The sequence below is a fragment of the Dromaius novaehollandiae genome, chromosome 7, assembly GCF_036370855.1.
Source record: "Dromaius novaehollandiae isolate bDroNov1 chromosome 7, bDroNov1.hap1, whole genome shotgun sequence".
NCBI lineage: Eukaryota > Metazoa > Chordata > Aves > Casuariiformes > Dromaiidae > Dromaius > Dromaius novaehollandiae.
The window spans coordinates 18,504,582-18,522,119 of record NC_088104.1 but is presented as its reverse complement, the minus strand read 5'-3'; the positions used below and the strand labels follow the sequence as shown (position 1 = coordinate 18,522,119).

Sequence of the window (17,538 nt, the reverse complement as noted above, 5' to 3'; positions counted from 1 at the left end):
CTTCGCCGCTGCTGCGAGCTCCGTGTTTGCCCGGGGGGGCACGGGCTGTTCAGGTTTTGGAGACATGCCTGGCACCGTGCCAGCCAGGTGAGGCTGCACGTGGCCCACGGCATGCCAGGCGAATGCCTCGCATGCCACCACCCCAGGCAATGCCAGCGCCACGCAGCACTTCTCCGTGCCCAGCCCCAGGGCGGGAGCTGCAATGAAAGCAGCTGCAGATGGAGAGAAGAAAATACAGGAGATCTTCGAGAAACTCACATCCAGGTGGCCAGCGATACCTCCTGCATGGAGGCCCGTGGAGGGGACCACGGACCGCAGGAGATTGTTCATCACAGGTATCCCAGGTCAGGCGGAGCAGGGACACAGACCGGCATCTCCAAGCGAGGGTGACCATGGATGCAGGGAGGAGAGGACCAACCCGGCATGGGGGCTGCAGAGCGGGGCTGGAGACCTCCTGGCCTCATCCAGCACACTTCTGTGCCACGCTGGGTCTAAAACCACGGAGAAGAGCAGGCAGTGGATGAGAAATGAGCCAGGCTCTGCCGCCAGGCTCTGAGCATGGCCAGCGGGAGTGGGAGCCCGGAGGAGCTGCGCTCGCGGACGGGGCTGGCTGGCTCCCAGGGCTGTCCCTTGCCGGTACAGCAGCCAGTGCTTCCCAGCCCTCCCCAGCAAGCGCTGCGGGACAGCGGGTTTAAATAGCTTTATTAGTGGAAGCTCTGCCCCCGCAGCCCCCACCGCAGGGGTTGTGGGGATGCCAGGCAGCCCCCAAGTGTCCCCTCGCCAACGAGGGAGAGGGCCGGGCTCCCTGCACTGTCCCTGCCACCAGCCCAACCTGCTCTCCGGGGTGACCTGTCTGTGTCCTGGGGCCGCGGCACGGCCCCGGCGCCCCGGCATGGGGCTGGGGGGGGGGTCCCAAAGCGTCCCGGCTCGGTCCCGGGCACGCCAGGGAGGCAGCGGTGTGGCGCGGGCGTCAGACACAGAGGCTGAGCTCCTGGCGCACGGAGCACTTGCGGCACTGCACCACGCAGCACCAGTGGAAGCGGCAGAGGCAGTTCTCCTCCAGCACCACGGTCTCGTCCCGGTGCCCTCGCCCGCAGCACAGCAGGTCGCAGCCGCTGGTGTCCATGGCCGTGCTGTTGCAGACGCGGCCCCGGGTGCCCAGCGAGCCCGTCTTGCGGTTGGCCGAGCAGAAGTCGGGCGAGTCGGCCGAGTAGATGAGGTCCTGCTTGTCGGGCGGTTTGATGTTGTCGCCCACGGGGATGAGGGTTTTCCCGTCGTTGCCCCCCATCACCTTGAAGGCGCCGTTGAAGCGCTCGAGCAGGCGGTCCCCCACCTCGCGGAAATGGGGCATCTTCCGCCAGCAGGTCCGCAGGGTGCAGGAGCCCGACAGCCCGTGGCATTTGCACTCTGTCCTCATGTAGCTCCGCACCGCCTGGGGAGACACGGGGACGCTCAGCTCGGGGCTGTCCCCCCAGCACCTCCTGGGCACCCGCATCCCCGGCACCCTCCATCCAACCCTCCCCCCCCAGCTCCTGGGTGCTGCCCTGGCCCAGGGGAGGGTGCAGGGGGGAGAGGTGTTTTCCAAAGCACCCGCTTAAATATATTGCTCCATATTTCCTCCAGGAAGGTGGCGGGGGACCCACCATGGGTGCCAGTGCAGTGTGTGGGAAGGGAGAGCTGCTTCATGGGGGAGACACACAATGAGGGCTGGGCTGGTGGGTGTGGGGGGGTCCCACTGCAGCCGCTCCGTGGTGCAGCGGAGGGCAGGGAGCGGTGGGGTCCTTACCAAGCGCCCGGCTTCGTTGTTGTGCAGGTCGATGAGAGCCCGGATGTCGTTTTTGCCTTTCTTGCTCTTGGCATCCATGAACTGCTGGGACTTCTCGTAGCCGAACTGCACATCATCCCCGCAGCCCCCCCACTCCCAGGCCGTGCCCTCAGTGCCCGGGCCAGCAGTGGGCGAGGGGGGAGCCCGGCTCCGCGTCAGCTCACAACCGCACTGCAGCAGCTCGCCCATGCTGCAGGCCTGCGTGATGGCATGGCTCACCCCAGCCGCCGTGATGGCGTACACGAAGGCTGTCTCCCGGATATCTGCGGGGGAACAACCAGGTCCATGATGTGGGGTCGGCTCTGGCAAGGACCCTGCAAGCAAAGCAGGCCCCCACCTACATCCCACGGGTGCTCGGATCTTCCCTCCTGCCCCCTCCACTGCGCTGGGAGCTGCTTGCTGGGCGATGCGCCCACCCCAGAGCCAGCTGCAGGAGACAGGGTCTCTCTTGCAAGCAGGTTTGCAGGAAGGCCGGATTTTGGCAACAGCCAGGCCAATCCTCCACCTATCAGTAGAGTCCTCAGGGCTACCAGTAGGTAAAAACCCCACCCCCAGCTGCAAGCTGGATCGCAGAGAGGAGAAAAGGGTAATGGCACTGGGAGACACCCTGTGGGTGCTGCTTGCCACTCTCCAGGGTGCCAGCCATGAAGCAGTCCCGCCTGGTCTCCCCCCTTACCCCCTTTTGCCATGGGGTGATGCCTGCCCCCCTCCCTCCGCCGGCACAGCCTCCACCCTGCAGGATTATTTATTATTAGTATTTGTTCCTGTCTCTCTCTGCTCCGGGACACAAATTCCAAGCATCCTTCCCCTGCCCGGACCTGCCGCTCGCAGCCGCAGCCAGCGGGGGATTCTGGCAGTGGGAGCGCAGCACTCTGCTCGGGGGGCTCCCGCGCTCCCCCCATGCCAGGCGGCCTCCTGCCCACCCGAACGCCGGGGTGGCCCAGGGTGGGGACACGCAGAGGGTGCCTGTGGCATGGGGATGGAGGGGGAGGTGGCGGGACAGCGGCATGGCCCATGGAGGGCTGACAGGGGGCGATGGGGGGGCTTTGCAGCCCGCATAGGGACAGACAGAGGTGGCTGGGGGGGAGAGATCCACCCCCAGCTAGACCCCCGGCTTGGAGCCAGGATCAGCTGTAGGCCCCAAATGCAGAATTGGATGGGCTGAACGTCCCCTTCCCGCAGCCCCGTGGCAGCTTTTGGGGGCCTCATCCTGCCAGAAGCAGCCCAGCACCCCAGCCATGTGTGCTGTGCACACATCCTGACCCTGTGCACTCCTGGGCTTCAGGCAGCCCGTGCAGGACTGCAAGGCACGTACATGTGTGCAACGAGCACGCGCGGTGCACATGTGCAGCAGATAGGTTCCTGGCCTTGTGTCTTCACACTTACAGGGGTAGGTGTGCACACCTGCACCCCAGAGCTCTCAAATGAGGGGTCCCACGAAGGGTGTCTTCTGGCCCCAGGGCATCCCCAGCTGCTGTCACTCTGCCTCCAGCTGGTGACACACTGTGGGTCCGGGGACATGTCCCAGCAGTGTGGCGGGGGAGTGCCATGCCGGGCATGATGGTGAGGACGGGCTGGAGCTGGAAGGACAGAACTCTGGTGTGCAGAAGGGCTCCTATTTTCCCGCCACGTGCCCAGAAACGCCCCACGCTCACACGGGCGGATGGGACCCTGGGCTGCAATGTGGGATGGGACCAGCTCCCCATGGGGTGCCGGAGAGGGGCAGGGGGGCACGGCTGGAAACCAGGGCTAGCTGCAGCATCTCTGCTTGGAAAGAGGAGGCTGCTGAACAGGAGATGCCAGGGCGGCTGGGAAGCCCATGGAGCCTGGGACGGCTTGTGCAGAGCTAAAGCAAGGCTGGTGCCTGCCTGCAGAAATGCTCTCAGCTCGAGGCAAACTGTCTGCTTGTTGCCCACGACTGCGGCCCCGAGGAGCTCTGCACCTCCAGCTGGGATTTCCCGCACCCTCAGCCTCTCCTCTCTCCTAGCAGAGGGCCAGGGGCTCCCAGACTCACCGCTGTCCCCGGGACACTGCTCATATCCATGACCCCAGCAGTGCTGCTGGGCCAAACAGAGCCTGGTGGCTCCTTCAGCATCCCCGCGCCCAATGTGTCTGCGACTCCTCCAACCCGAACTTCCCTCCAGATACCAGACAGTTCATCTGCCAGCATCACCCACTCGCCATCTGGTCTGGCTCTGGCAGCCTAGCACATCCCGCTTCCAGCCTGGAGCCCATCCTGGCAACGGTCCCACCTGCCTCACTGCCAGGATGGCGTTCAAACAGGTTACTCCGGAGTCAGGACTGTCCCCCGTGTGTCCCTGGCTGTCTGCTCCCAGACTCAATACATCTTCCCACATCAGGGGGAACCCATGGCTGCAAATCAGTACCTTAAATGAGCCTGCCTCCCCGAAACGAGCCGGTTTCCAGGGAACAGGGGAGCGCCGCGGCCGCGTGCCCCCGCGCAGGGGGCAGCAGTGGGTGGCCCCCCTTGAGCTCTCCGCTCTCCCCTGCTTTGGCGTGTTCGGCGCTGCCTGGGCGCAGGAGTGGCACGCTGCTCCTCCCTGCTGGTGGGCAGCTCTTGGAGCAGATTCCCAGCTCGACAAAAATGAGAAGCATCTCTGTGCTGCAGGGAGAGCTTCCCGGGGAGCTGCATCTTGTCCCTGCTCTGCCCCCCGCCTGTGCCTGAAGCCGGGGGGTGCCCCGGACGCTCGGCCCTTGCCAGCACCCCCAAGGGAGCAAACCTCCTGCCGATGGGACACAGCCACCCCCACCTCCTTGCAAGGCCCGAGGGCATATCTGCTCTGCCTTCGCCTGGCGGATGCACACAGTGCCAGCGCGGCCAGCTTTGGGGCTTTGGGCATCCCCATGAATTTGCCTAGGGCCAGGCCGGTGCCCATGCAGGACCTGCTTGTCCCTCCCTGCCACCAGCCCCTTTCCCTCGGGCACAGGAAGGGCACGCAGGGGTGACATCTGGGTGCCCACCTCAGGGGCTCGGGGACCACGGGCGAGCTCTGCTCCCCCTTGCTCCCTCCAAGGCCGGCACACGGGGTTTGCAGAGCACCCGTGGGGTGAGGGGTAGCTCCCAGTGGCCACGTGCTGCCTCCCACCCGGCCCCCTTCCCCCAGCACGCGCCGGGGTCCTGGGGGAGCAGTAAATCACTGCCAGACGAGGGTGCATTCTTGGGCTTTGTGAAGCCCTGTGCTGTCTGGGAGCATCAGTAATTGCTTCATTACAACACGGGGAGACATGTCCCAGCAGTAAAACCTCAGCATGACTGCGCTGCGGAGCACTGAGCAGCCCCCCCCTACACACACACACACACACACACACACACACACACGAGCTCACACACACACACACACACACGCGTGCACACACACACACTCACTGCGAGGGGCTGAGCTGCCACCCAGCTCCCCCGCGGATGTGCACACCCACACACGCACGCATGCACGCACCTGCACAGCCCAGCGCAGCTGCTCGCCAGGCATTGCACCCACGCTCTGCCATGAACCTGGCCCCACGCGGCTTGCGGGCACACGCACGCACGGACAGGCGCGCACCGAGGCTCTGCTCCGGGCGTCCCAGGGCAGTCCGCAGCCTCGTGGCTGTGGTGCTGGGGAAAAGGCGGGGCCGGGGCGGTGGCCTTACCCTGCTGCAGGATCTTGCCGAAGTACTTGCTGTGGCTGGTGCAGTTCCAGCGGCGGAAGCGGAACTGGTACTGGCACTCCCGCACGCCCAGCTTGGTGCCCTTGGCCACCTCCTGAACGATCTCCGGCTCCAGCTGGCACAGCTCCGCCTGCTTCCCCGCCAGCCGCTTCGTCTTGCGGCAGATGCTGTTGGGGTCCATGACCAGGGGGCTGCCCACTGCCCTGCAGGAGCGACAGCGAGCAGAGCAAAAGCAGCGCCAGAGCAGGGCCGGGCCGCGCTGGGGGGCCCCCGGGGCGGAGGGGACGGCAGGGCAGCGCTGAGTGTGGGTGCGGAGGAGCCGGGCATGGGTGTGCAGGGCAGTGTGGGTGGCACCTGGGCGCCAGCACCCGTGGGGACACCGTGCCCTGCCCAGCCAGGTGGGGCACGGGGGAGACAACCCACCACCAGAGCAGGGCGACGGAGGTGCCCCCGCAGGAGGTGGTGGAGAGGCCCAGGGGCCGCGCAGGGGCAGTGGGGACCTTGCACCGCCCCAGCGCTGTGACCAACACAGGGGTCCACTCCGGCTCCCGGCGCCCCGCGGGCATGATGCCACAGCGCAAGGCAGAGCCCAGCCGCAGGCCACATTCCTGCGCCGTCTCCCCCCCACGCCGGGGGCACCGCGCTGCTTTTCCCCGTGGGAGCCGAGCCCGGCGACCTTGCCAGAGATAAAGCCCTTTGGCTGGGGGCCAGGTCCCTTCCCAGCTCCCATGCTCGCCTCCCCCTGCCCAGGCACCGGCCTCGGGGGCCAGCGCCGCGGGCTGCCGCGGTCACACGAGGGAGGGATGTGTGCAGCATGGGCAGCCCTGCCGATGCCGGCGCGGGAGGCGAGCCTCGGCCTGGGCTTGTGCCAGTGGCAGCTCCTCGCCAGCGCAGCTGTAGCGAGGTGCCTAGCTCTCCAGGCTAGGAGGCGAAGTCTGAGCATGATGCCGCGCTCCCTGGCATGCCGCTGGCTACAGAAACTCCTGTACTTTCTGCACACGTTTAGTCTCAAGTGCCCTCCGAAGCACAGCTTGCCCCAGCTGCGCAGCCCGCCAGAGCCAGCGCGGTGCCCCGGGCAGGCAGGCGCCCCGCGTGCCACGTGCCTCCTGCCCACACCAGCCGTCTCACAGGTCGGGGACACATTCAGCCGGCACGTAGCCACCGACTGCCTGAATTGAGCAGGCCCCAGGGCTACGAGAAGGCTGGAGCCCAGCTTGGACCCTGCAGGACTTTTGAGGGTCCTTTGCCCTGCAAACTGGAGCCCCTTTGCCCAGAGATGCTGCAAACCCCCGGTGTCTCCACACCCTGCCGCAGGGCACCGCGGCGGTCCCAGCCTCCTGGAGCAGGGCGCATTTTGCTGAGGACACCAGGGTCACTGGGGCTGGGACAGCAGAGCCAGAGCTGCCCCGTCTCCGGCGTCGAGCGGATCTCATGCACTGGCCTTGCCGTGGACTCTCTCCCCTCCTGGGAGCAGAGGCTCCTGGCCGTGTCTCCCAAGGGCCCCCCAGGGACAGGCACCCATGCCGCCCGCAGCCCCGCTCCCGGGAGAGCACAGGGTGCTCCACAGCTTCCAAACCCCAACAAGCCTTTATAGTCTGGCCAAGCCCCAAAGGCTCCAAAATCCTAAGATGAATCTCTGTGTTTAAATATCTTCTGAGTTTCTTTTTTCTCTTTCGCAGCTGGGGGGGCTGGAGATCTTTGGCTGCGTTTGGGATGCAGGCCTGTAGGACTTGGCTTGCAAGCCTGCCCAGCATGTGGCCCCCTCCTAGCTGCAGGTCCTGCCGGGCCCCCCTGCCCCACGTCAGGCTCCCGAGCCTGGACCGTGTGAATCCATCCCTCACCCCTCGGCACCAGGAGCCTTCCCTCAGCACCCAAGCCAGGGAAAGCAGAGTCGAGGCCAGGCTGAGCTTTGTGCAGCTCCCATCCCCTCCCTGGGACAGCTGATGGAGCCTCACAGCCCTTCCCACCAGCACGGACCCCACACCAGCCTATGGGGCCCCTCCGGCAAGACGTGGGGCAGATGAAGAGCCTGGGACTGCCTGGGGGGCCGGGCCGTACCCAGCAGTCACACGGGGGATGCACAGCTGGCTGGGGCACACTGCCACCAAGCCTTGTCACCATGCACGCAGCCGCTCCGACCTCTCGCAGCGACGGCAGCCGGGGGACACGGGACAAGCAGCGACAGGGTGTCGGGATGGGGAGATCCCCCTTGGAGGCTGCCTGGCGAGCAGCTGCTGGACCCGTCTGCGAGAGAGGCTGGGTTTGGGAAGGACGTGCCTGCGAGGAGAGCCCTTACGAGGGCTAAAGCATCAAACAGCTCAGTCGAGAGACACAGCCGGGAAAGGTGACCTCCAGCGGGGAAACGGAGGCAAGCGCGCTTGTCCATGCCCGGGGTGCCCAAGGCAGCGTGCCGAGAAACAGTCCAGCCACCGGCCCGAGAGAGAAACTGAGGCTGGCAGCAAGCCCGCCCCGTGCCGCGATGCTTGCGGCAGCATTCGCACCCGCATCTCCAGCTCTTAGTGGCAACCCTGCACCCAGCCGTCCCCTCTGCAGGTGCTCACCCCCGCCGCGGCGCACCCGGCCAGCGCCGGCCGGGGGGTCTGCTGGGGCCGCGCGCTACCGAGGTCTGCCGTGGCGAGGTTTGGCTGCCTGATCCAGTGGGGTGGGGGAGCCGGGGAGCCGGGATGGGACTTTTCATTAAAAGAGGACTCTTTGTACTCTTATAAAAACGACGCGTGAGCCCTCGGGCTGTCAGATCAAATGCTGAACTACAGCTCACCCCGGCCCGCCAGATCAGACGGGCCGGCAGGACGGGAAGCGCTGGGCCCCGGCGGGCCCGGGGGCTCGCGGGCGGCTCGCCGGCACCGCGCGGGTCCCCACCCACGGCCCAGGCCATGCAGTAGCCCGCTGGCCTCGCTGGCGAGGCGTGGGGCAGGCTGCCTAAGTCCGGCGCGATATTAATTTCCGCTGGGCTCTGCTTTCTCGCGCGGGGAGGCTGCCGGGAGCCCGCGAGCTGTTTTGCTTTGTAGGGTTGGGGGGGGAGACAAGGGCAAGAAAAATGCTGCCAAACTGCTACTGCTTTGGCAAGGGCTCCGGCGCGGGGCCCAGATCTGCCTGAGCTTGTCCTGCTCCCAGGCCTCCCGCATCTACAATTAAGGCGCCCCACCTCTGCCGCCGGGCTCTCCTCCCCCTGCCCTGCTTGGGGAGCCGGGTCGCCAGCACGGCCCCCCAGGCTGCCCGGGCGCCCGGCCGCCGTGCCTCTGCCCCCAGCCGCCGTCACCCCCGCAGCCCCTTGCAGCTGCTCTCCGGCCTCCCCGGGGCTCCCCCAAACGGGGCTGCTGTGGGCACCCGGGCAGGCACATCCTGCTGGGTCACTCTCTCTCCCTCTCCCCCAAAGGAGCCGGGATGATGAGCCCTGCTTTCCACAGTGATTCGCAGGACCTGGCACTGAATCACTCCCATCCTGCCTGTTTCCCTTTGCTGGGAAAACCATTGCCAAAAGGGGAAACTGAGGCACAGAAGAGGGCCTGGACCGACCCTAAGGGCTGCGCAGGGAACGGCAGGACCAGGAACACGACCCGCGGCCTCGCCAACCCGCTGTCTGCAGCCTGACTCCAGCCCCGGTGACGTATGGGAAACAAGACTTGCTCCCGTTTCTGAAACAGTCCCTGCACTCTGGACATGGTCTCTGTTGCGACAGAGCTGGGGGCTCATAAGACACATATTTGCAGGCTTTTCCGGCTCAGCTCAGGGTCACAGAGCCTCCAGTAGGTCCCAGCCTAGTTCCCAGCCGAAATCATAGACGAAGGAGTCTGGCACAAATCCCTTTCTCCCCTTCGGACACTGCGGATGGCGTGGATCAGGATTTCTTTTGGCCACTGTCAGCAGCCCCAGTGCGAGGGGAGCAGCTGGGGTCCCGGGCTGCAGGGAGCAGCCAGGGAGGCTGCCGGAGGAAGCATGCCTCCTCTGCATTCCTCCATGTAGCGAGGAAGAGGATGGTCCCAAACGCCACGTGCACCTTAGGCAAGGCCAGGACAGCAGATGTGCATGGGATGGGCCATGCAGGAGAGAGAGGAAGCCAAAGAGAAAGGCGACAGGTCCCTCGCAAGCCACAGCCTCTGGCTCCAGGGGTGTGTTAAATCCTCCCAAAAGGAAGAAGCGACCGGGTGGAGGCTGCCCATACACCTGTGCTTGGGCTCCTGGCAGCAGAGATGCTAAGGTGTGATTTAGCTACGCGCTCTGCTTCCCTTCTCCCCGCTCCTTCCTCCAAAGCCCGTGTTCCCTGTGCCACATCCGTGCAGCAGGGTGGGACAAGGGGCAGCGACAGCTCAGCCCACACGAACGGATGGGACGTCTCTCTCGCGCTCGCCCTGTGGCCAGCCTGCGGGGATGGCTTCCAAAGCAGCGATCTCTCTTAGCAAAGAGGTTGCTGTCAGGGTTTGGGGTTTTAGCGAGCAGGACATGTTCTTTCCGCACCTTGCTTGGAAAAATGTCTCCTTTGGTGCCGATGATACTTCCCCTGAAACTTCTGAGCAAGCAGCCCTGGAGGATGGAACAGCAGACTCCCCGTGGTGGCTGGGAGCTGAGCTGTGGCCTGGGGACCTCCCTGCAGATGTGCTCCAGAGGAGGAGAGACGTGAGCTAAGTCAGAGGGCATCTCAGTCCCAACGGGCAACAGGGCCCCTGGCAGAGGTGGGGCAGGAGAGGTGCTGGGAAGAGGCCTGGATGCAAGGAGGAAAGGGATGCAAGGGGGGGTGGCCAGAGGGATGCTCCCTGCCCATCACCGTGCTCCCAGGCCTGCTGTCTGCCCACAGCCGGAGCTGCCTGAAGCAGGGTTTTGGTTGTGCCGCACCGGCTCCCTGTGGGATCGGCTGTGGCTGTGCCCGCCGTGTGCTGCTGCTGGGGCTTTCCCGCAGAGCGGGTGAACCCCACTCTCCTCCCAGCCAGGCTCCACGCAAGCCTCCAGGTGCCGGACGATGGGGAGGCAGGGCGCCAGGGTGCGCAGCCACCACCCCGAGCCCAGAGACACTTCTGCACCTTTGTTCAGAGAGGCGAGACACAGGACACCAGCCCCGGAGACCCGAGACCCCGGGGAGACATCGCAGCACCTCCAGCAGCCCGACGCAGCTGGGGTGTGGATAACCCCGCAATCCCCATCCACGCTGCCCCACAGGCAGGCACGCACTCGGCGGCTCACAAGCCGCAAACCCAACGACATCCCTGCGAGGAAATTGGACTCCGGAGCCGGGGTGCTGAGCCCTGCTTCCTTTGCCCCATGCCTGCGGACGTGCCCGTCTCTGTCCAAGCTGTGCAAGCGGGGTGAGGCGGAGGACACCACGTTTTGCCAGTCCAAGTCCCGGCAGAGCACAGCTCCCCTTCAGCCCCCGCGGGCGCGCGGCAGGTGCCCAGGCCCTCACCCGGGGAGGTGCATGAGCGCTGCCGGAGGGGCGTTGCTAACTGGGGCAGCCGGGTGTTGAAAGCGGAGCAAGAGGAACACAGCGGAGTGGATAAGCAGCAAGTCACAGGCCTGGGCGGCACGGCCAGGGCTCGGCTGCCAGCAGCACCTGGGACATGGAGGGAGCTGCAAGTCCCCGTGGGGCTGGGCAGAACAGGGGGACCCCGCTACCTGCCCTCCTTGGAGGACCAGGTGCATGTGGCAAGAAAGGGATGCAAATTTACTGAAAGCTGCCCAAAGGAAAGAGGCTTTCGCATGGCATGGCATTGACTCATGGAGCTACCTGCTGCAGGGTGATGTGGAAACTGAGCTGCCCCAGTGCAGCAGTCCCAAAGCGGTGGCCAAGCCCTAGAGACTCTGAGATAAGAAGAAAGGGGTTTAACTGGGCTATATGCCACTAGTGGACGCTGTGTCCTTCCTTCGGTCTCTGGGAGAGCCTGGAGTAGGGGTGACACAAAGGCTGGCCCCTGTATTGCTAAGCACAGTTGCCGTGTATGGCTGTAGGACCCTGTGTGCCCCTAAGCCCACCTGAGCGAATCCTGGGGTGCTCTGTCCAGCACCTGGCACCCGCCTGCATGGGAAGGAGGCCTGGGGGGAGATTTGGAGGGGTCAAGCCCCAGATGCAAAGCCTGGCTGAGCCCTCGAGCTTGATGCATGCGCGGGGCACACCTGGGCACCCTGCGGGGTCACCACAGGAGAGCTGTGGGGAGGGATGAGGGATGGCATGAGGGAGGAGCCCACAGGGGTGTTTTGGCTGAGCCAGAGGGAGAGGGAGAGCCAGGCCCTTCCCAAAGATGAGCACCAAATAGGCAGCATCTGGAAACCCTCCTGAACTGTCTGGAACTTGTCTGAATCCTCCCATGGCCATTTCGGCTGGAGATGGGGGGAATGTTTCCAGCCTAAGCAGGAGACCCTCTGATACCTGCCCGGCAGAGGTGGGAGTCATGGTCAGCAAGACCAGAGGCACAAGCTCTGCAAGGTGCTCTCCTACCTGCCATGGCCCACAGCCTGTCCTGCTGCTCCGCGCTGGGGCAGTGGGGCTGAGTGCATGCCCGGGACAGCCGGGCAGTCCCAGCCCACTGGGCACTGTGGGGGGCCGTGGGCTGCGGGTGTGGGTCAGCGGGAGGCTGGCGCAAGGCCGGCGGGTGACTCACAATGCTCTCCCCAAAGGCATGCCAGGCAGGGCTTTGCAGCCCAGCAGCCTGTCCTTACAGGCTTGGCAACGGGCTGCGGTCGCCGGTAGGTGTTGATCAGACTGGGAGTCCACTGGCGCAGGAAACCTGCACCGGGGCTTGCTGGGCTAGCCGGAGCGTGGCTGCGGGGCGGTCGGGGCTGGGAGCCTCTTTGCTCTCCCAAGCAGCGGCGCAGCCGGCTCCCCGGTGAGGGAGAGCCCATGGGTGTCAGCAGCCAGGTCCTTCCCAAGGTCTGCTGAGGATGGATGGAGATGGAGACGAGGCCGAGGTGAAAGAGTGCTGAGGAGCAAGGGCTCAGTCCAGGGTGCTGTGGACATGGGTGGGAACGCAGTGCAGGTCAGAGATGCTGGGGGATGCACATCACTTGCATGCATGTGTGGGAAGGGGACGCTGGGCAGGTGCCCCTGGCAGGGCTCCATCCCTCTGGGCCACATCGGACCCACAGCTGGAGCTGAGCAAGTCTCCTGCAGGACTGCTCCTCCCTTGCTCTGACACTGGAGCTCTTTCTTCCACCTCCTGACCACCATGGTGCTCAGTCGTGCGTGGCAGCATTACAGAGAGCTGATAGGTGTTCGGGCAATGGAGAAAGTCCAGCTTTGCTTTCCCCCTTCCTTCTTGGCACCCCACATTCGTGCAAGAGCTTCCCTCCAGGCTTGCAGTCCCTGGACAGAGTCAGGGGATTGTGTGTGGTGTGACCCACTGGCCACAGCAGTGGGGGGACTGGACCTGCACGTCCATGCTGGCAGCGTGTGAGCAGGGCATTGCATGGGACAGATGGTGAGTGTGGTGGGGATGCAGCAGCAGGAACACGTGTGTGCACGGCAGGGGCCGGGCTCCCGTGCCAGCCACACATGACTCCATGCCTGTGTGGGCCAAGCTACCCCAAACCGAAACCATCTCAGCTGAAACCCTGCTGTAGTCCTGCCCTGGACCAACTTCTTTTTCCTTAGGGCTCCTGAAACGCTGGGTTTGCAGCCCCTTGTCCTTACACCATCCAGGCTAGATGGGAAGCCAACGTGGACCCTATCTGCCCTGTTTGGGGAGGAACTGTCACTGCATGGGGAGCCCGGTGGGAAATGAGAAGAAACAATGAAGGGAGGAGAAAGAAACAGATCAGGGATCATAAGGGCAAGACAGACCTAATCCCTGCAGCCTGGAGCTAACCAAGGGACCTGCAGCCACGAATGGCACACATGCCCCACCAGTGCTGAGTGTGGCCAGCTTCTCCTCGACCACGGAGCATCTGGGTGTCTGCCTGTCCCTGTCCTCTGACTTTTCTCAAACACAGGGGCACTGGGAGTGTAGGAGGAGGCAGTGGCATCTTCAGGAACCTGTCTGGGGACTGCTGCAATGAGGATGCTCTTCCTCAGGCTACAATGTCATCAGAGAATCATGATGTCACTCCTCTGACATCACACCCAAACCAGAGTTCCTTTTCTCTGTAAGTGCAATTGTCTGCCAGGATTCCAACCAGCAGTTTTACACCCATGAAAGGCTAAGCTCTGCTGTCCCTGGCTGGGGACTGTGCCCCGCTGGGACCCAGCCCTGCTGCATGACTGTGCTTGTGGCTGTCATCCAGCCATGCCACTCACAAATCAGTTCCCTTGTCACCATGATGGGGAAAAACCCTCAAACAACCCGCTGGGACAGGCAGCCCCATGGATCCCCCTCCATTGCACATCCAATGCACTGCAGATGGGGCAAGGGGAGGGAAACACCTTCCTTTCCTGCCTGGGGGCATGTGCCCCCTTGGCTAAGCACCCACGGGTGCCCCCACAGTCTCTTGCAACCCCAGGAGGGTGGATGGAGATGCAGAGATGAAGGCATGACACCAAGCTCCCCATGCATAGGTGACAGGGACAGCAAGAAACAGGATTACCAAAGCCACCAGCCCCTGAGGCCCCCAGTAGCCTGGTACAACACACAGCTTCATCCCAAACCACTTCTCAGCAAGAACAAAGCCAGCAGAGCCAGGTGGCACCCAGACTTGGCTGAGAGGCCAGGTACCAGGTGCAGGCATGTGGGAAGATGCCCATCTTGAGATGGCTCAGAGGGCCAGGCACTGCCTGGAGCTCTCTCCCCCTGGAAAATGAGGGACGATCTCAGCTGGGGGCAGAAGATCCTGAGCTCTAAGTAACAGGGGAAACTGGCTCATGAATCAGCTGATCTCTCTGCACCAGGCCAGAAACAGTGCCCTGTCCTAGGATGCCTGGCATGTCCGTTTGGTGGTGCTGGCCAGCCTCATCGCACATCGCCTCCTCCGGGCTCACTTGCTCCAGGCTCCAGAGCAAAGGACAGTGCATGCTGGTGATTCCCCTGCAGCCGCTATACTGCCCGAGCGCATTCAGCCACTCTGTTTGCAGCTGAGTTATTATTCTTAAATTAAAGGTTTCTTTTCTTCTTTTTAAGGGAAGAAAAAAGCAAGTTTGACCCCTTGCTCTCCTCTGCCAAATCCTTCTAATCTCCCCAAGCCAGCGATGCCAGCACATGCACGGCATGGTCACAGCACCAATATGACCTGTGTTTGACGGCAAGAAGTGGCTCTGAGCACCCAGAGCAGGAGGCAGCGGTGCTCCCGGCACCCTGGCCGTGCCAGTCCCAGCCAGCCACCCCCACATCAAAGGCAAAGCAAGCTCCCGTTTTACCCCTGCCCGCTCCGGCCATGGGATGGGTGGCATCACTGTCCCCAGAGCTGACTGAGCATGGGGATATGCTGGGGTGCAGAGCATGAGTTTGGGGACCACAGGATTGCCAGGCAGTTATGGATGAGGATGGGACGAAGATAACAGGGGCAGATCAAGAGACAGCCCGAGAATTAGCCAGGGAAAAAACACAAGTCTGTCACTCATCCGGAGGGACCATGCCCCGGGATAGCACGGGTATCCAGAGGTGTGTGGCAGGGAGCAAGGGGACCCACCACCCGCACCCTGCCCTGGCCAGGGCTTGTGGGACCGTACACATGCTCTCGCTATCCCATCCTCTGGCGAAATACCAGCGCAAGCCCCTCTCAGACCTGCATTAACCCCTTCCCTGGCAACAGACACAGCGCTTGGAGTGCCGGGCCAAATTCCTGACTGATGTAAAGCCAACCGCAACGGCACTGATTTCTGCCCACCAAGGCCCCCCCTTTTGCCTCGTGCCCCTAGAGCTGGAGCTAGTGAAGGGGATGGAGCCGCAGAATAAATCACTGCTGGGCAGGCAGGAGAACGGGAGGGGAAAGGCTTACGGAGAGCTTTATTTTAGGGGTCAAAAGAGTGTGACAATGTGGAGACGAATAGCCTCAGATAATGAATGATAGCCTGGACGGCACGCCGGGGAGCTGGAATCTAAGCACTTAAAACCGGATAAAGACAGGCTGGGTGAAATTCTTAATAGATTTAAATAGTTCATGTTTCGACAGATACCTGGGCTTTCCAAGGCTGGGTCCCAGCTCTGCGCCTGTAATGAATCCCCCACCCCCTCCGGTATCCTGCAAAGCACCGTCTCTGCCTTTGATGAAGGCACCATTACAAACAGGGGTTTTGTCCCTGCCGCATCCAGGGGCACCACTTGGGAGGGGACACCATGGGGACCCTCAGGCTTTTAATTAAAGTTGACTTATTGGAGAGGTCTGGAGGCTCGGCTCCCCCTCACTGCCCCACACATGCACAAACCTCCCTGGCGGTGGGTTTAGGGTGCAGGGACGGAGCCTGCAGCTCTCTCTGCAGGACCTGGGTGCCCCGTACCCCGCCGGGGCCATGCTGAGGACCGCCCCCGGTGCCCAGGTGTGTCTCCCTAAGTCCCCCCAGAGCATTGCCTCCCAGCCAGTCTCCAACGCGCCGAGCGTCCCTGGCCATGTGTGAGCCCAGTTCGGGGCAAACCCTGACAGTGTGGGGCAAAGCCCCCCAGCCCCAGCTGGATCTACCCCAGCATAAGGCAGTGGTCCCCACTGCAGGGGTCCACAGATATAGGAGACTCGGTCTCCTAGTGGGAGCAGGGGGTCTGTCCCCGGAGCGCGAGGGTCCCCACATGCCCTCCTCGCACCCAGCCCCGGGATGTCCTACTCACCACCAAAGGCCGATGATGTTGGCGGGGCAGAGGAGGATGAAGAAGAGCCCCAGCTGGGTCCGGGAGGAGGGCAACATCATGCCAGGGGTGGGGGGCAGGTAAGGGAGCAGAGCCCCCTCTGAGCCCCCTCCTCGCTTCCCCAAGGACAGCGGGGCAGGGGGTGCTCGCCGGCCGGCGGGCCTGGCTGGTGCCCCCGGCGGTGCGTGCCCGCTGCCTCCCTCCGCCAGGCCGTGGCCGGCGGGCACCCCGGCCAGCTGGGCTGGGCAGGCACCTCCGGCAGGCGGCTGGAGCGCGGCGCGGAGGCTGCTCCAGAGAAGGAGGAGGAGGGACAGGGCTGCGAAAGCATCTGCCTCCGACAGGGAAACCGGAGCCCGGGGGGACGGACAGGGCGGGCCGGGCGGGGGGACTCCTGGATGCCAAGCGGCAGCTCCGAGGGCGCAGCTGGCGACACGGCGCTGCCGCCGGGCATGGTGTGGGCGCACCGCAAGGCACAGGCTCCGGCACGGGGCCACGGCGGCTGTGGCCCCCTGCCCGGCCGCGCGTCCTGACACCGCGCTTGGCACAGCCCTATCCGGCTGGGGGTCCCTGGCAGCGCGCCTGGCACAGCCCTGGGGGCCCTCAGCGGGGTCTGCCTGGCGCAGCCCTGCCTGGCACGGCCCTGGTGGGGTCCTGGCACAGCCCTGCAGCCCTTGCTGGAGTCCGCCTGGCACAGCCTTGCCCAGGCTGGGGGTCCCTGGCGTTGCCCACTCAGCCCAGCCTTGCCTGGCCCCCGTCTCTAGGAGGGTCCGCTTGGCACGAGCCTTGCTCTGTGGCCGTGGCTGAGTGGAACATCACGCGGCCCCGGGGCCCTGGCACAGCCCCAGCCATCTGGCTGGTCCCCACCTGGCTGCTCCCGCTGCTCCACCGCCCCCGCCATGGAGCAGCCTTGCTGGGGTGGCCACGCATGGGCAGTCAGGCCAGCAGGGCTGGCTGTGCTCAGGGAGGCCAGCTAGCCTGGCCTGGCAGATTAGGCTGCCCTGGGGACCTGGGAGAAGTGACTCCAGCCACCCCGCTTCCCCCAAGCATCTCCCCCCTCCCAGCTTCACTTGAGGTCCCATGGGGGCATTTTCCCAGGGCAGTGGGAGACGCAGATGGAGAGATGGGAGCGAGCCCCAGGAGCAAACAGACAGCGAAAGGAGCAGGAGAGGTGTGCGGGAAGGGCCAGGTTGTTTTCGGTGATCTCATCTCAGGTGCAGCTGGGACCTAGGAGGGATCCCCAGCCCCCAGCGCAGGATCAAACCAGGCAGCAGGGAGCTGCCTGGGGCAGGGGGAAGCTGAGGGGCCTGGGACATGCGTAGGGGCAACATGCTG

The 17,538-nt window shown here is 64.3% G+C and overlaps 1 protein-coding gene across 2 annotated transcripts; it reads right to left on the bottom strand.

Moving 5' to 3' along the window:
- Window positions 1-685: 685 nt before the first annotated feature.
- On the bottom strand, window positions 686-16,489 carry WNT6 (Wnt family member 6). Of its 2 annotated transcripts, none has more exons than XM_026094997.2 (4): window positions 16,189-16,489; window positions 5,477-5,697; window positions 1,787-2,088; window positions 686-1,432 (listed from the first exon to the last, which is right to left on the bottom strand). In XM_026094997.2, the coding sequence occupies exons 1-4, from the start codon at window positions 16,266-16,268 to the stop codon at window positions 971-973; spliced, it is 1,065 nt and encodes a 354-aa protein (XP_025950782.1). In that variant the 5' UTR covers window positions 16,269-16,489; the 3' UTR covers window positions 686-970. The 2 variants fall into 2 exon arrangements, with proteins under 2 accessions (XP_025950782.1, XP_025950790.1); XM_026095005.2 differs by having other exon boundaries at window positions 5,477-5,692; window positions 16,189-16,253.
- Window positions 16,490-17,538: the final 1,049 nt, after the last annotated feature.

Bases quoted from the DNA above. Each gene is read 5' to 3' on its own strand.
- WNT6 (XM_026094997.2), bottom strand. From the start codon at position 16,268: ATGATGTTGCCCTCCTCCCGGACCCAGCTGGGGCTCTTCTTCATCCTC. The intron at 2,089-5,476 runs GTAAGGCCACCG...GTTCCCCCGCAG, and splicing joins CGGCAAGATCCTGCAGCAGG to ATATCCGGGAGACAGCCTTC. The intron at 1,433-1,786 runs GTAAGGACCCCA...GTGTCTCCCCAG, and splicing joins ACAACGAAGCCGGGCGCTTG to GCGGTGCGGAGCTACATGAG.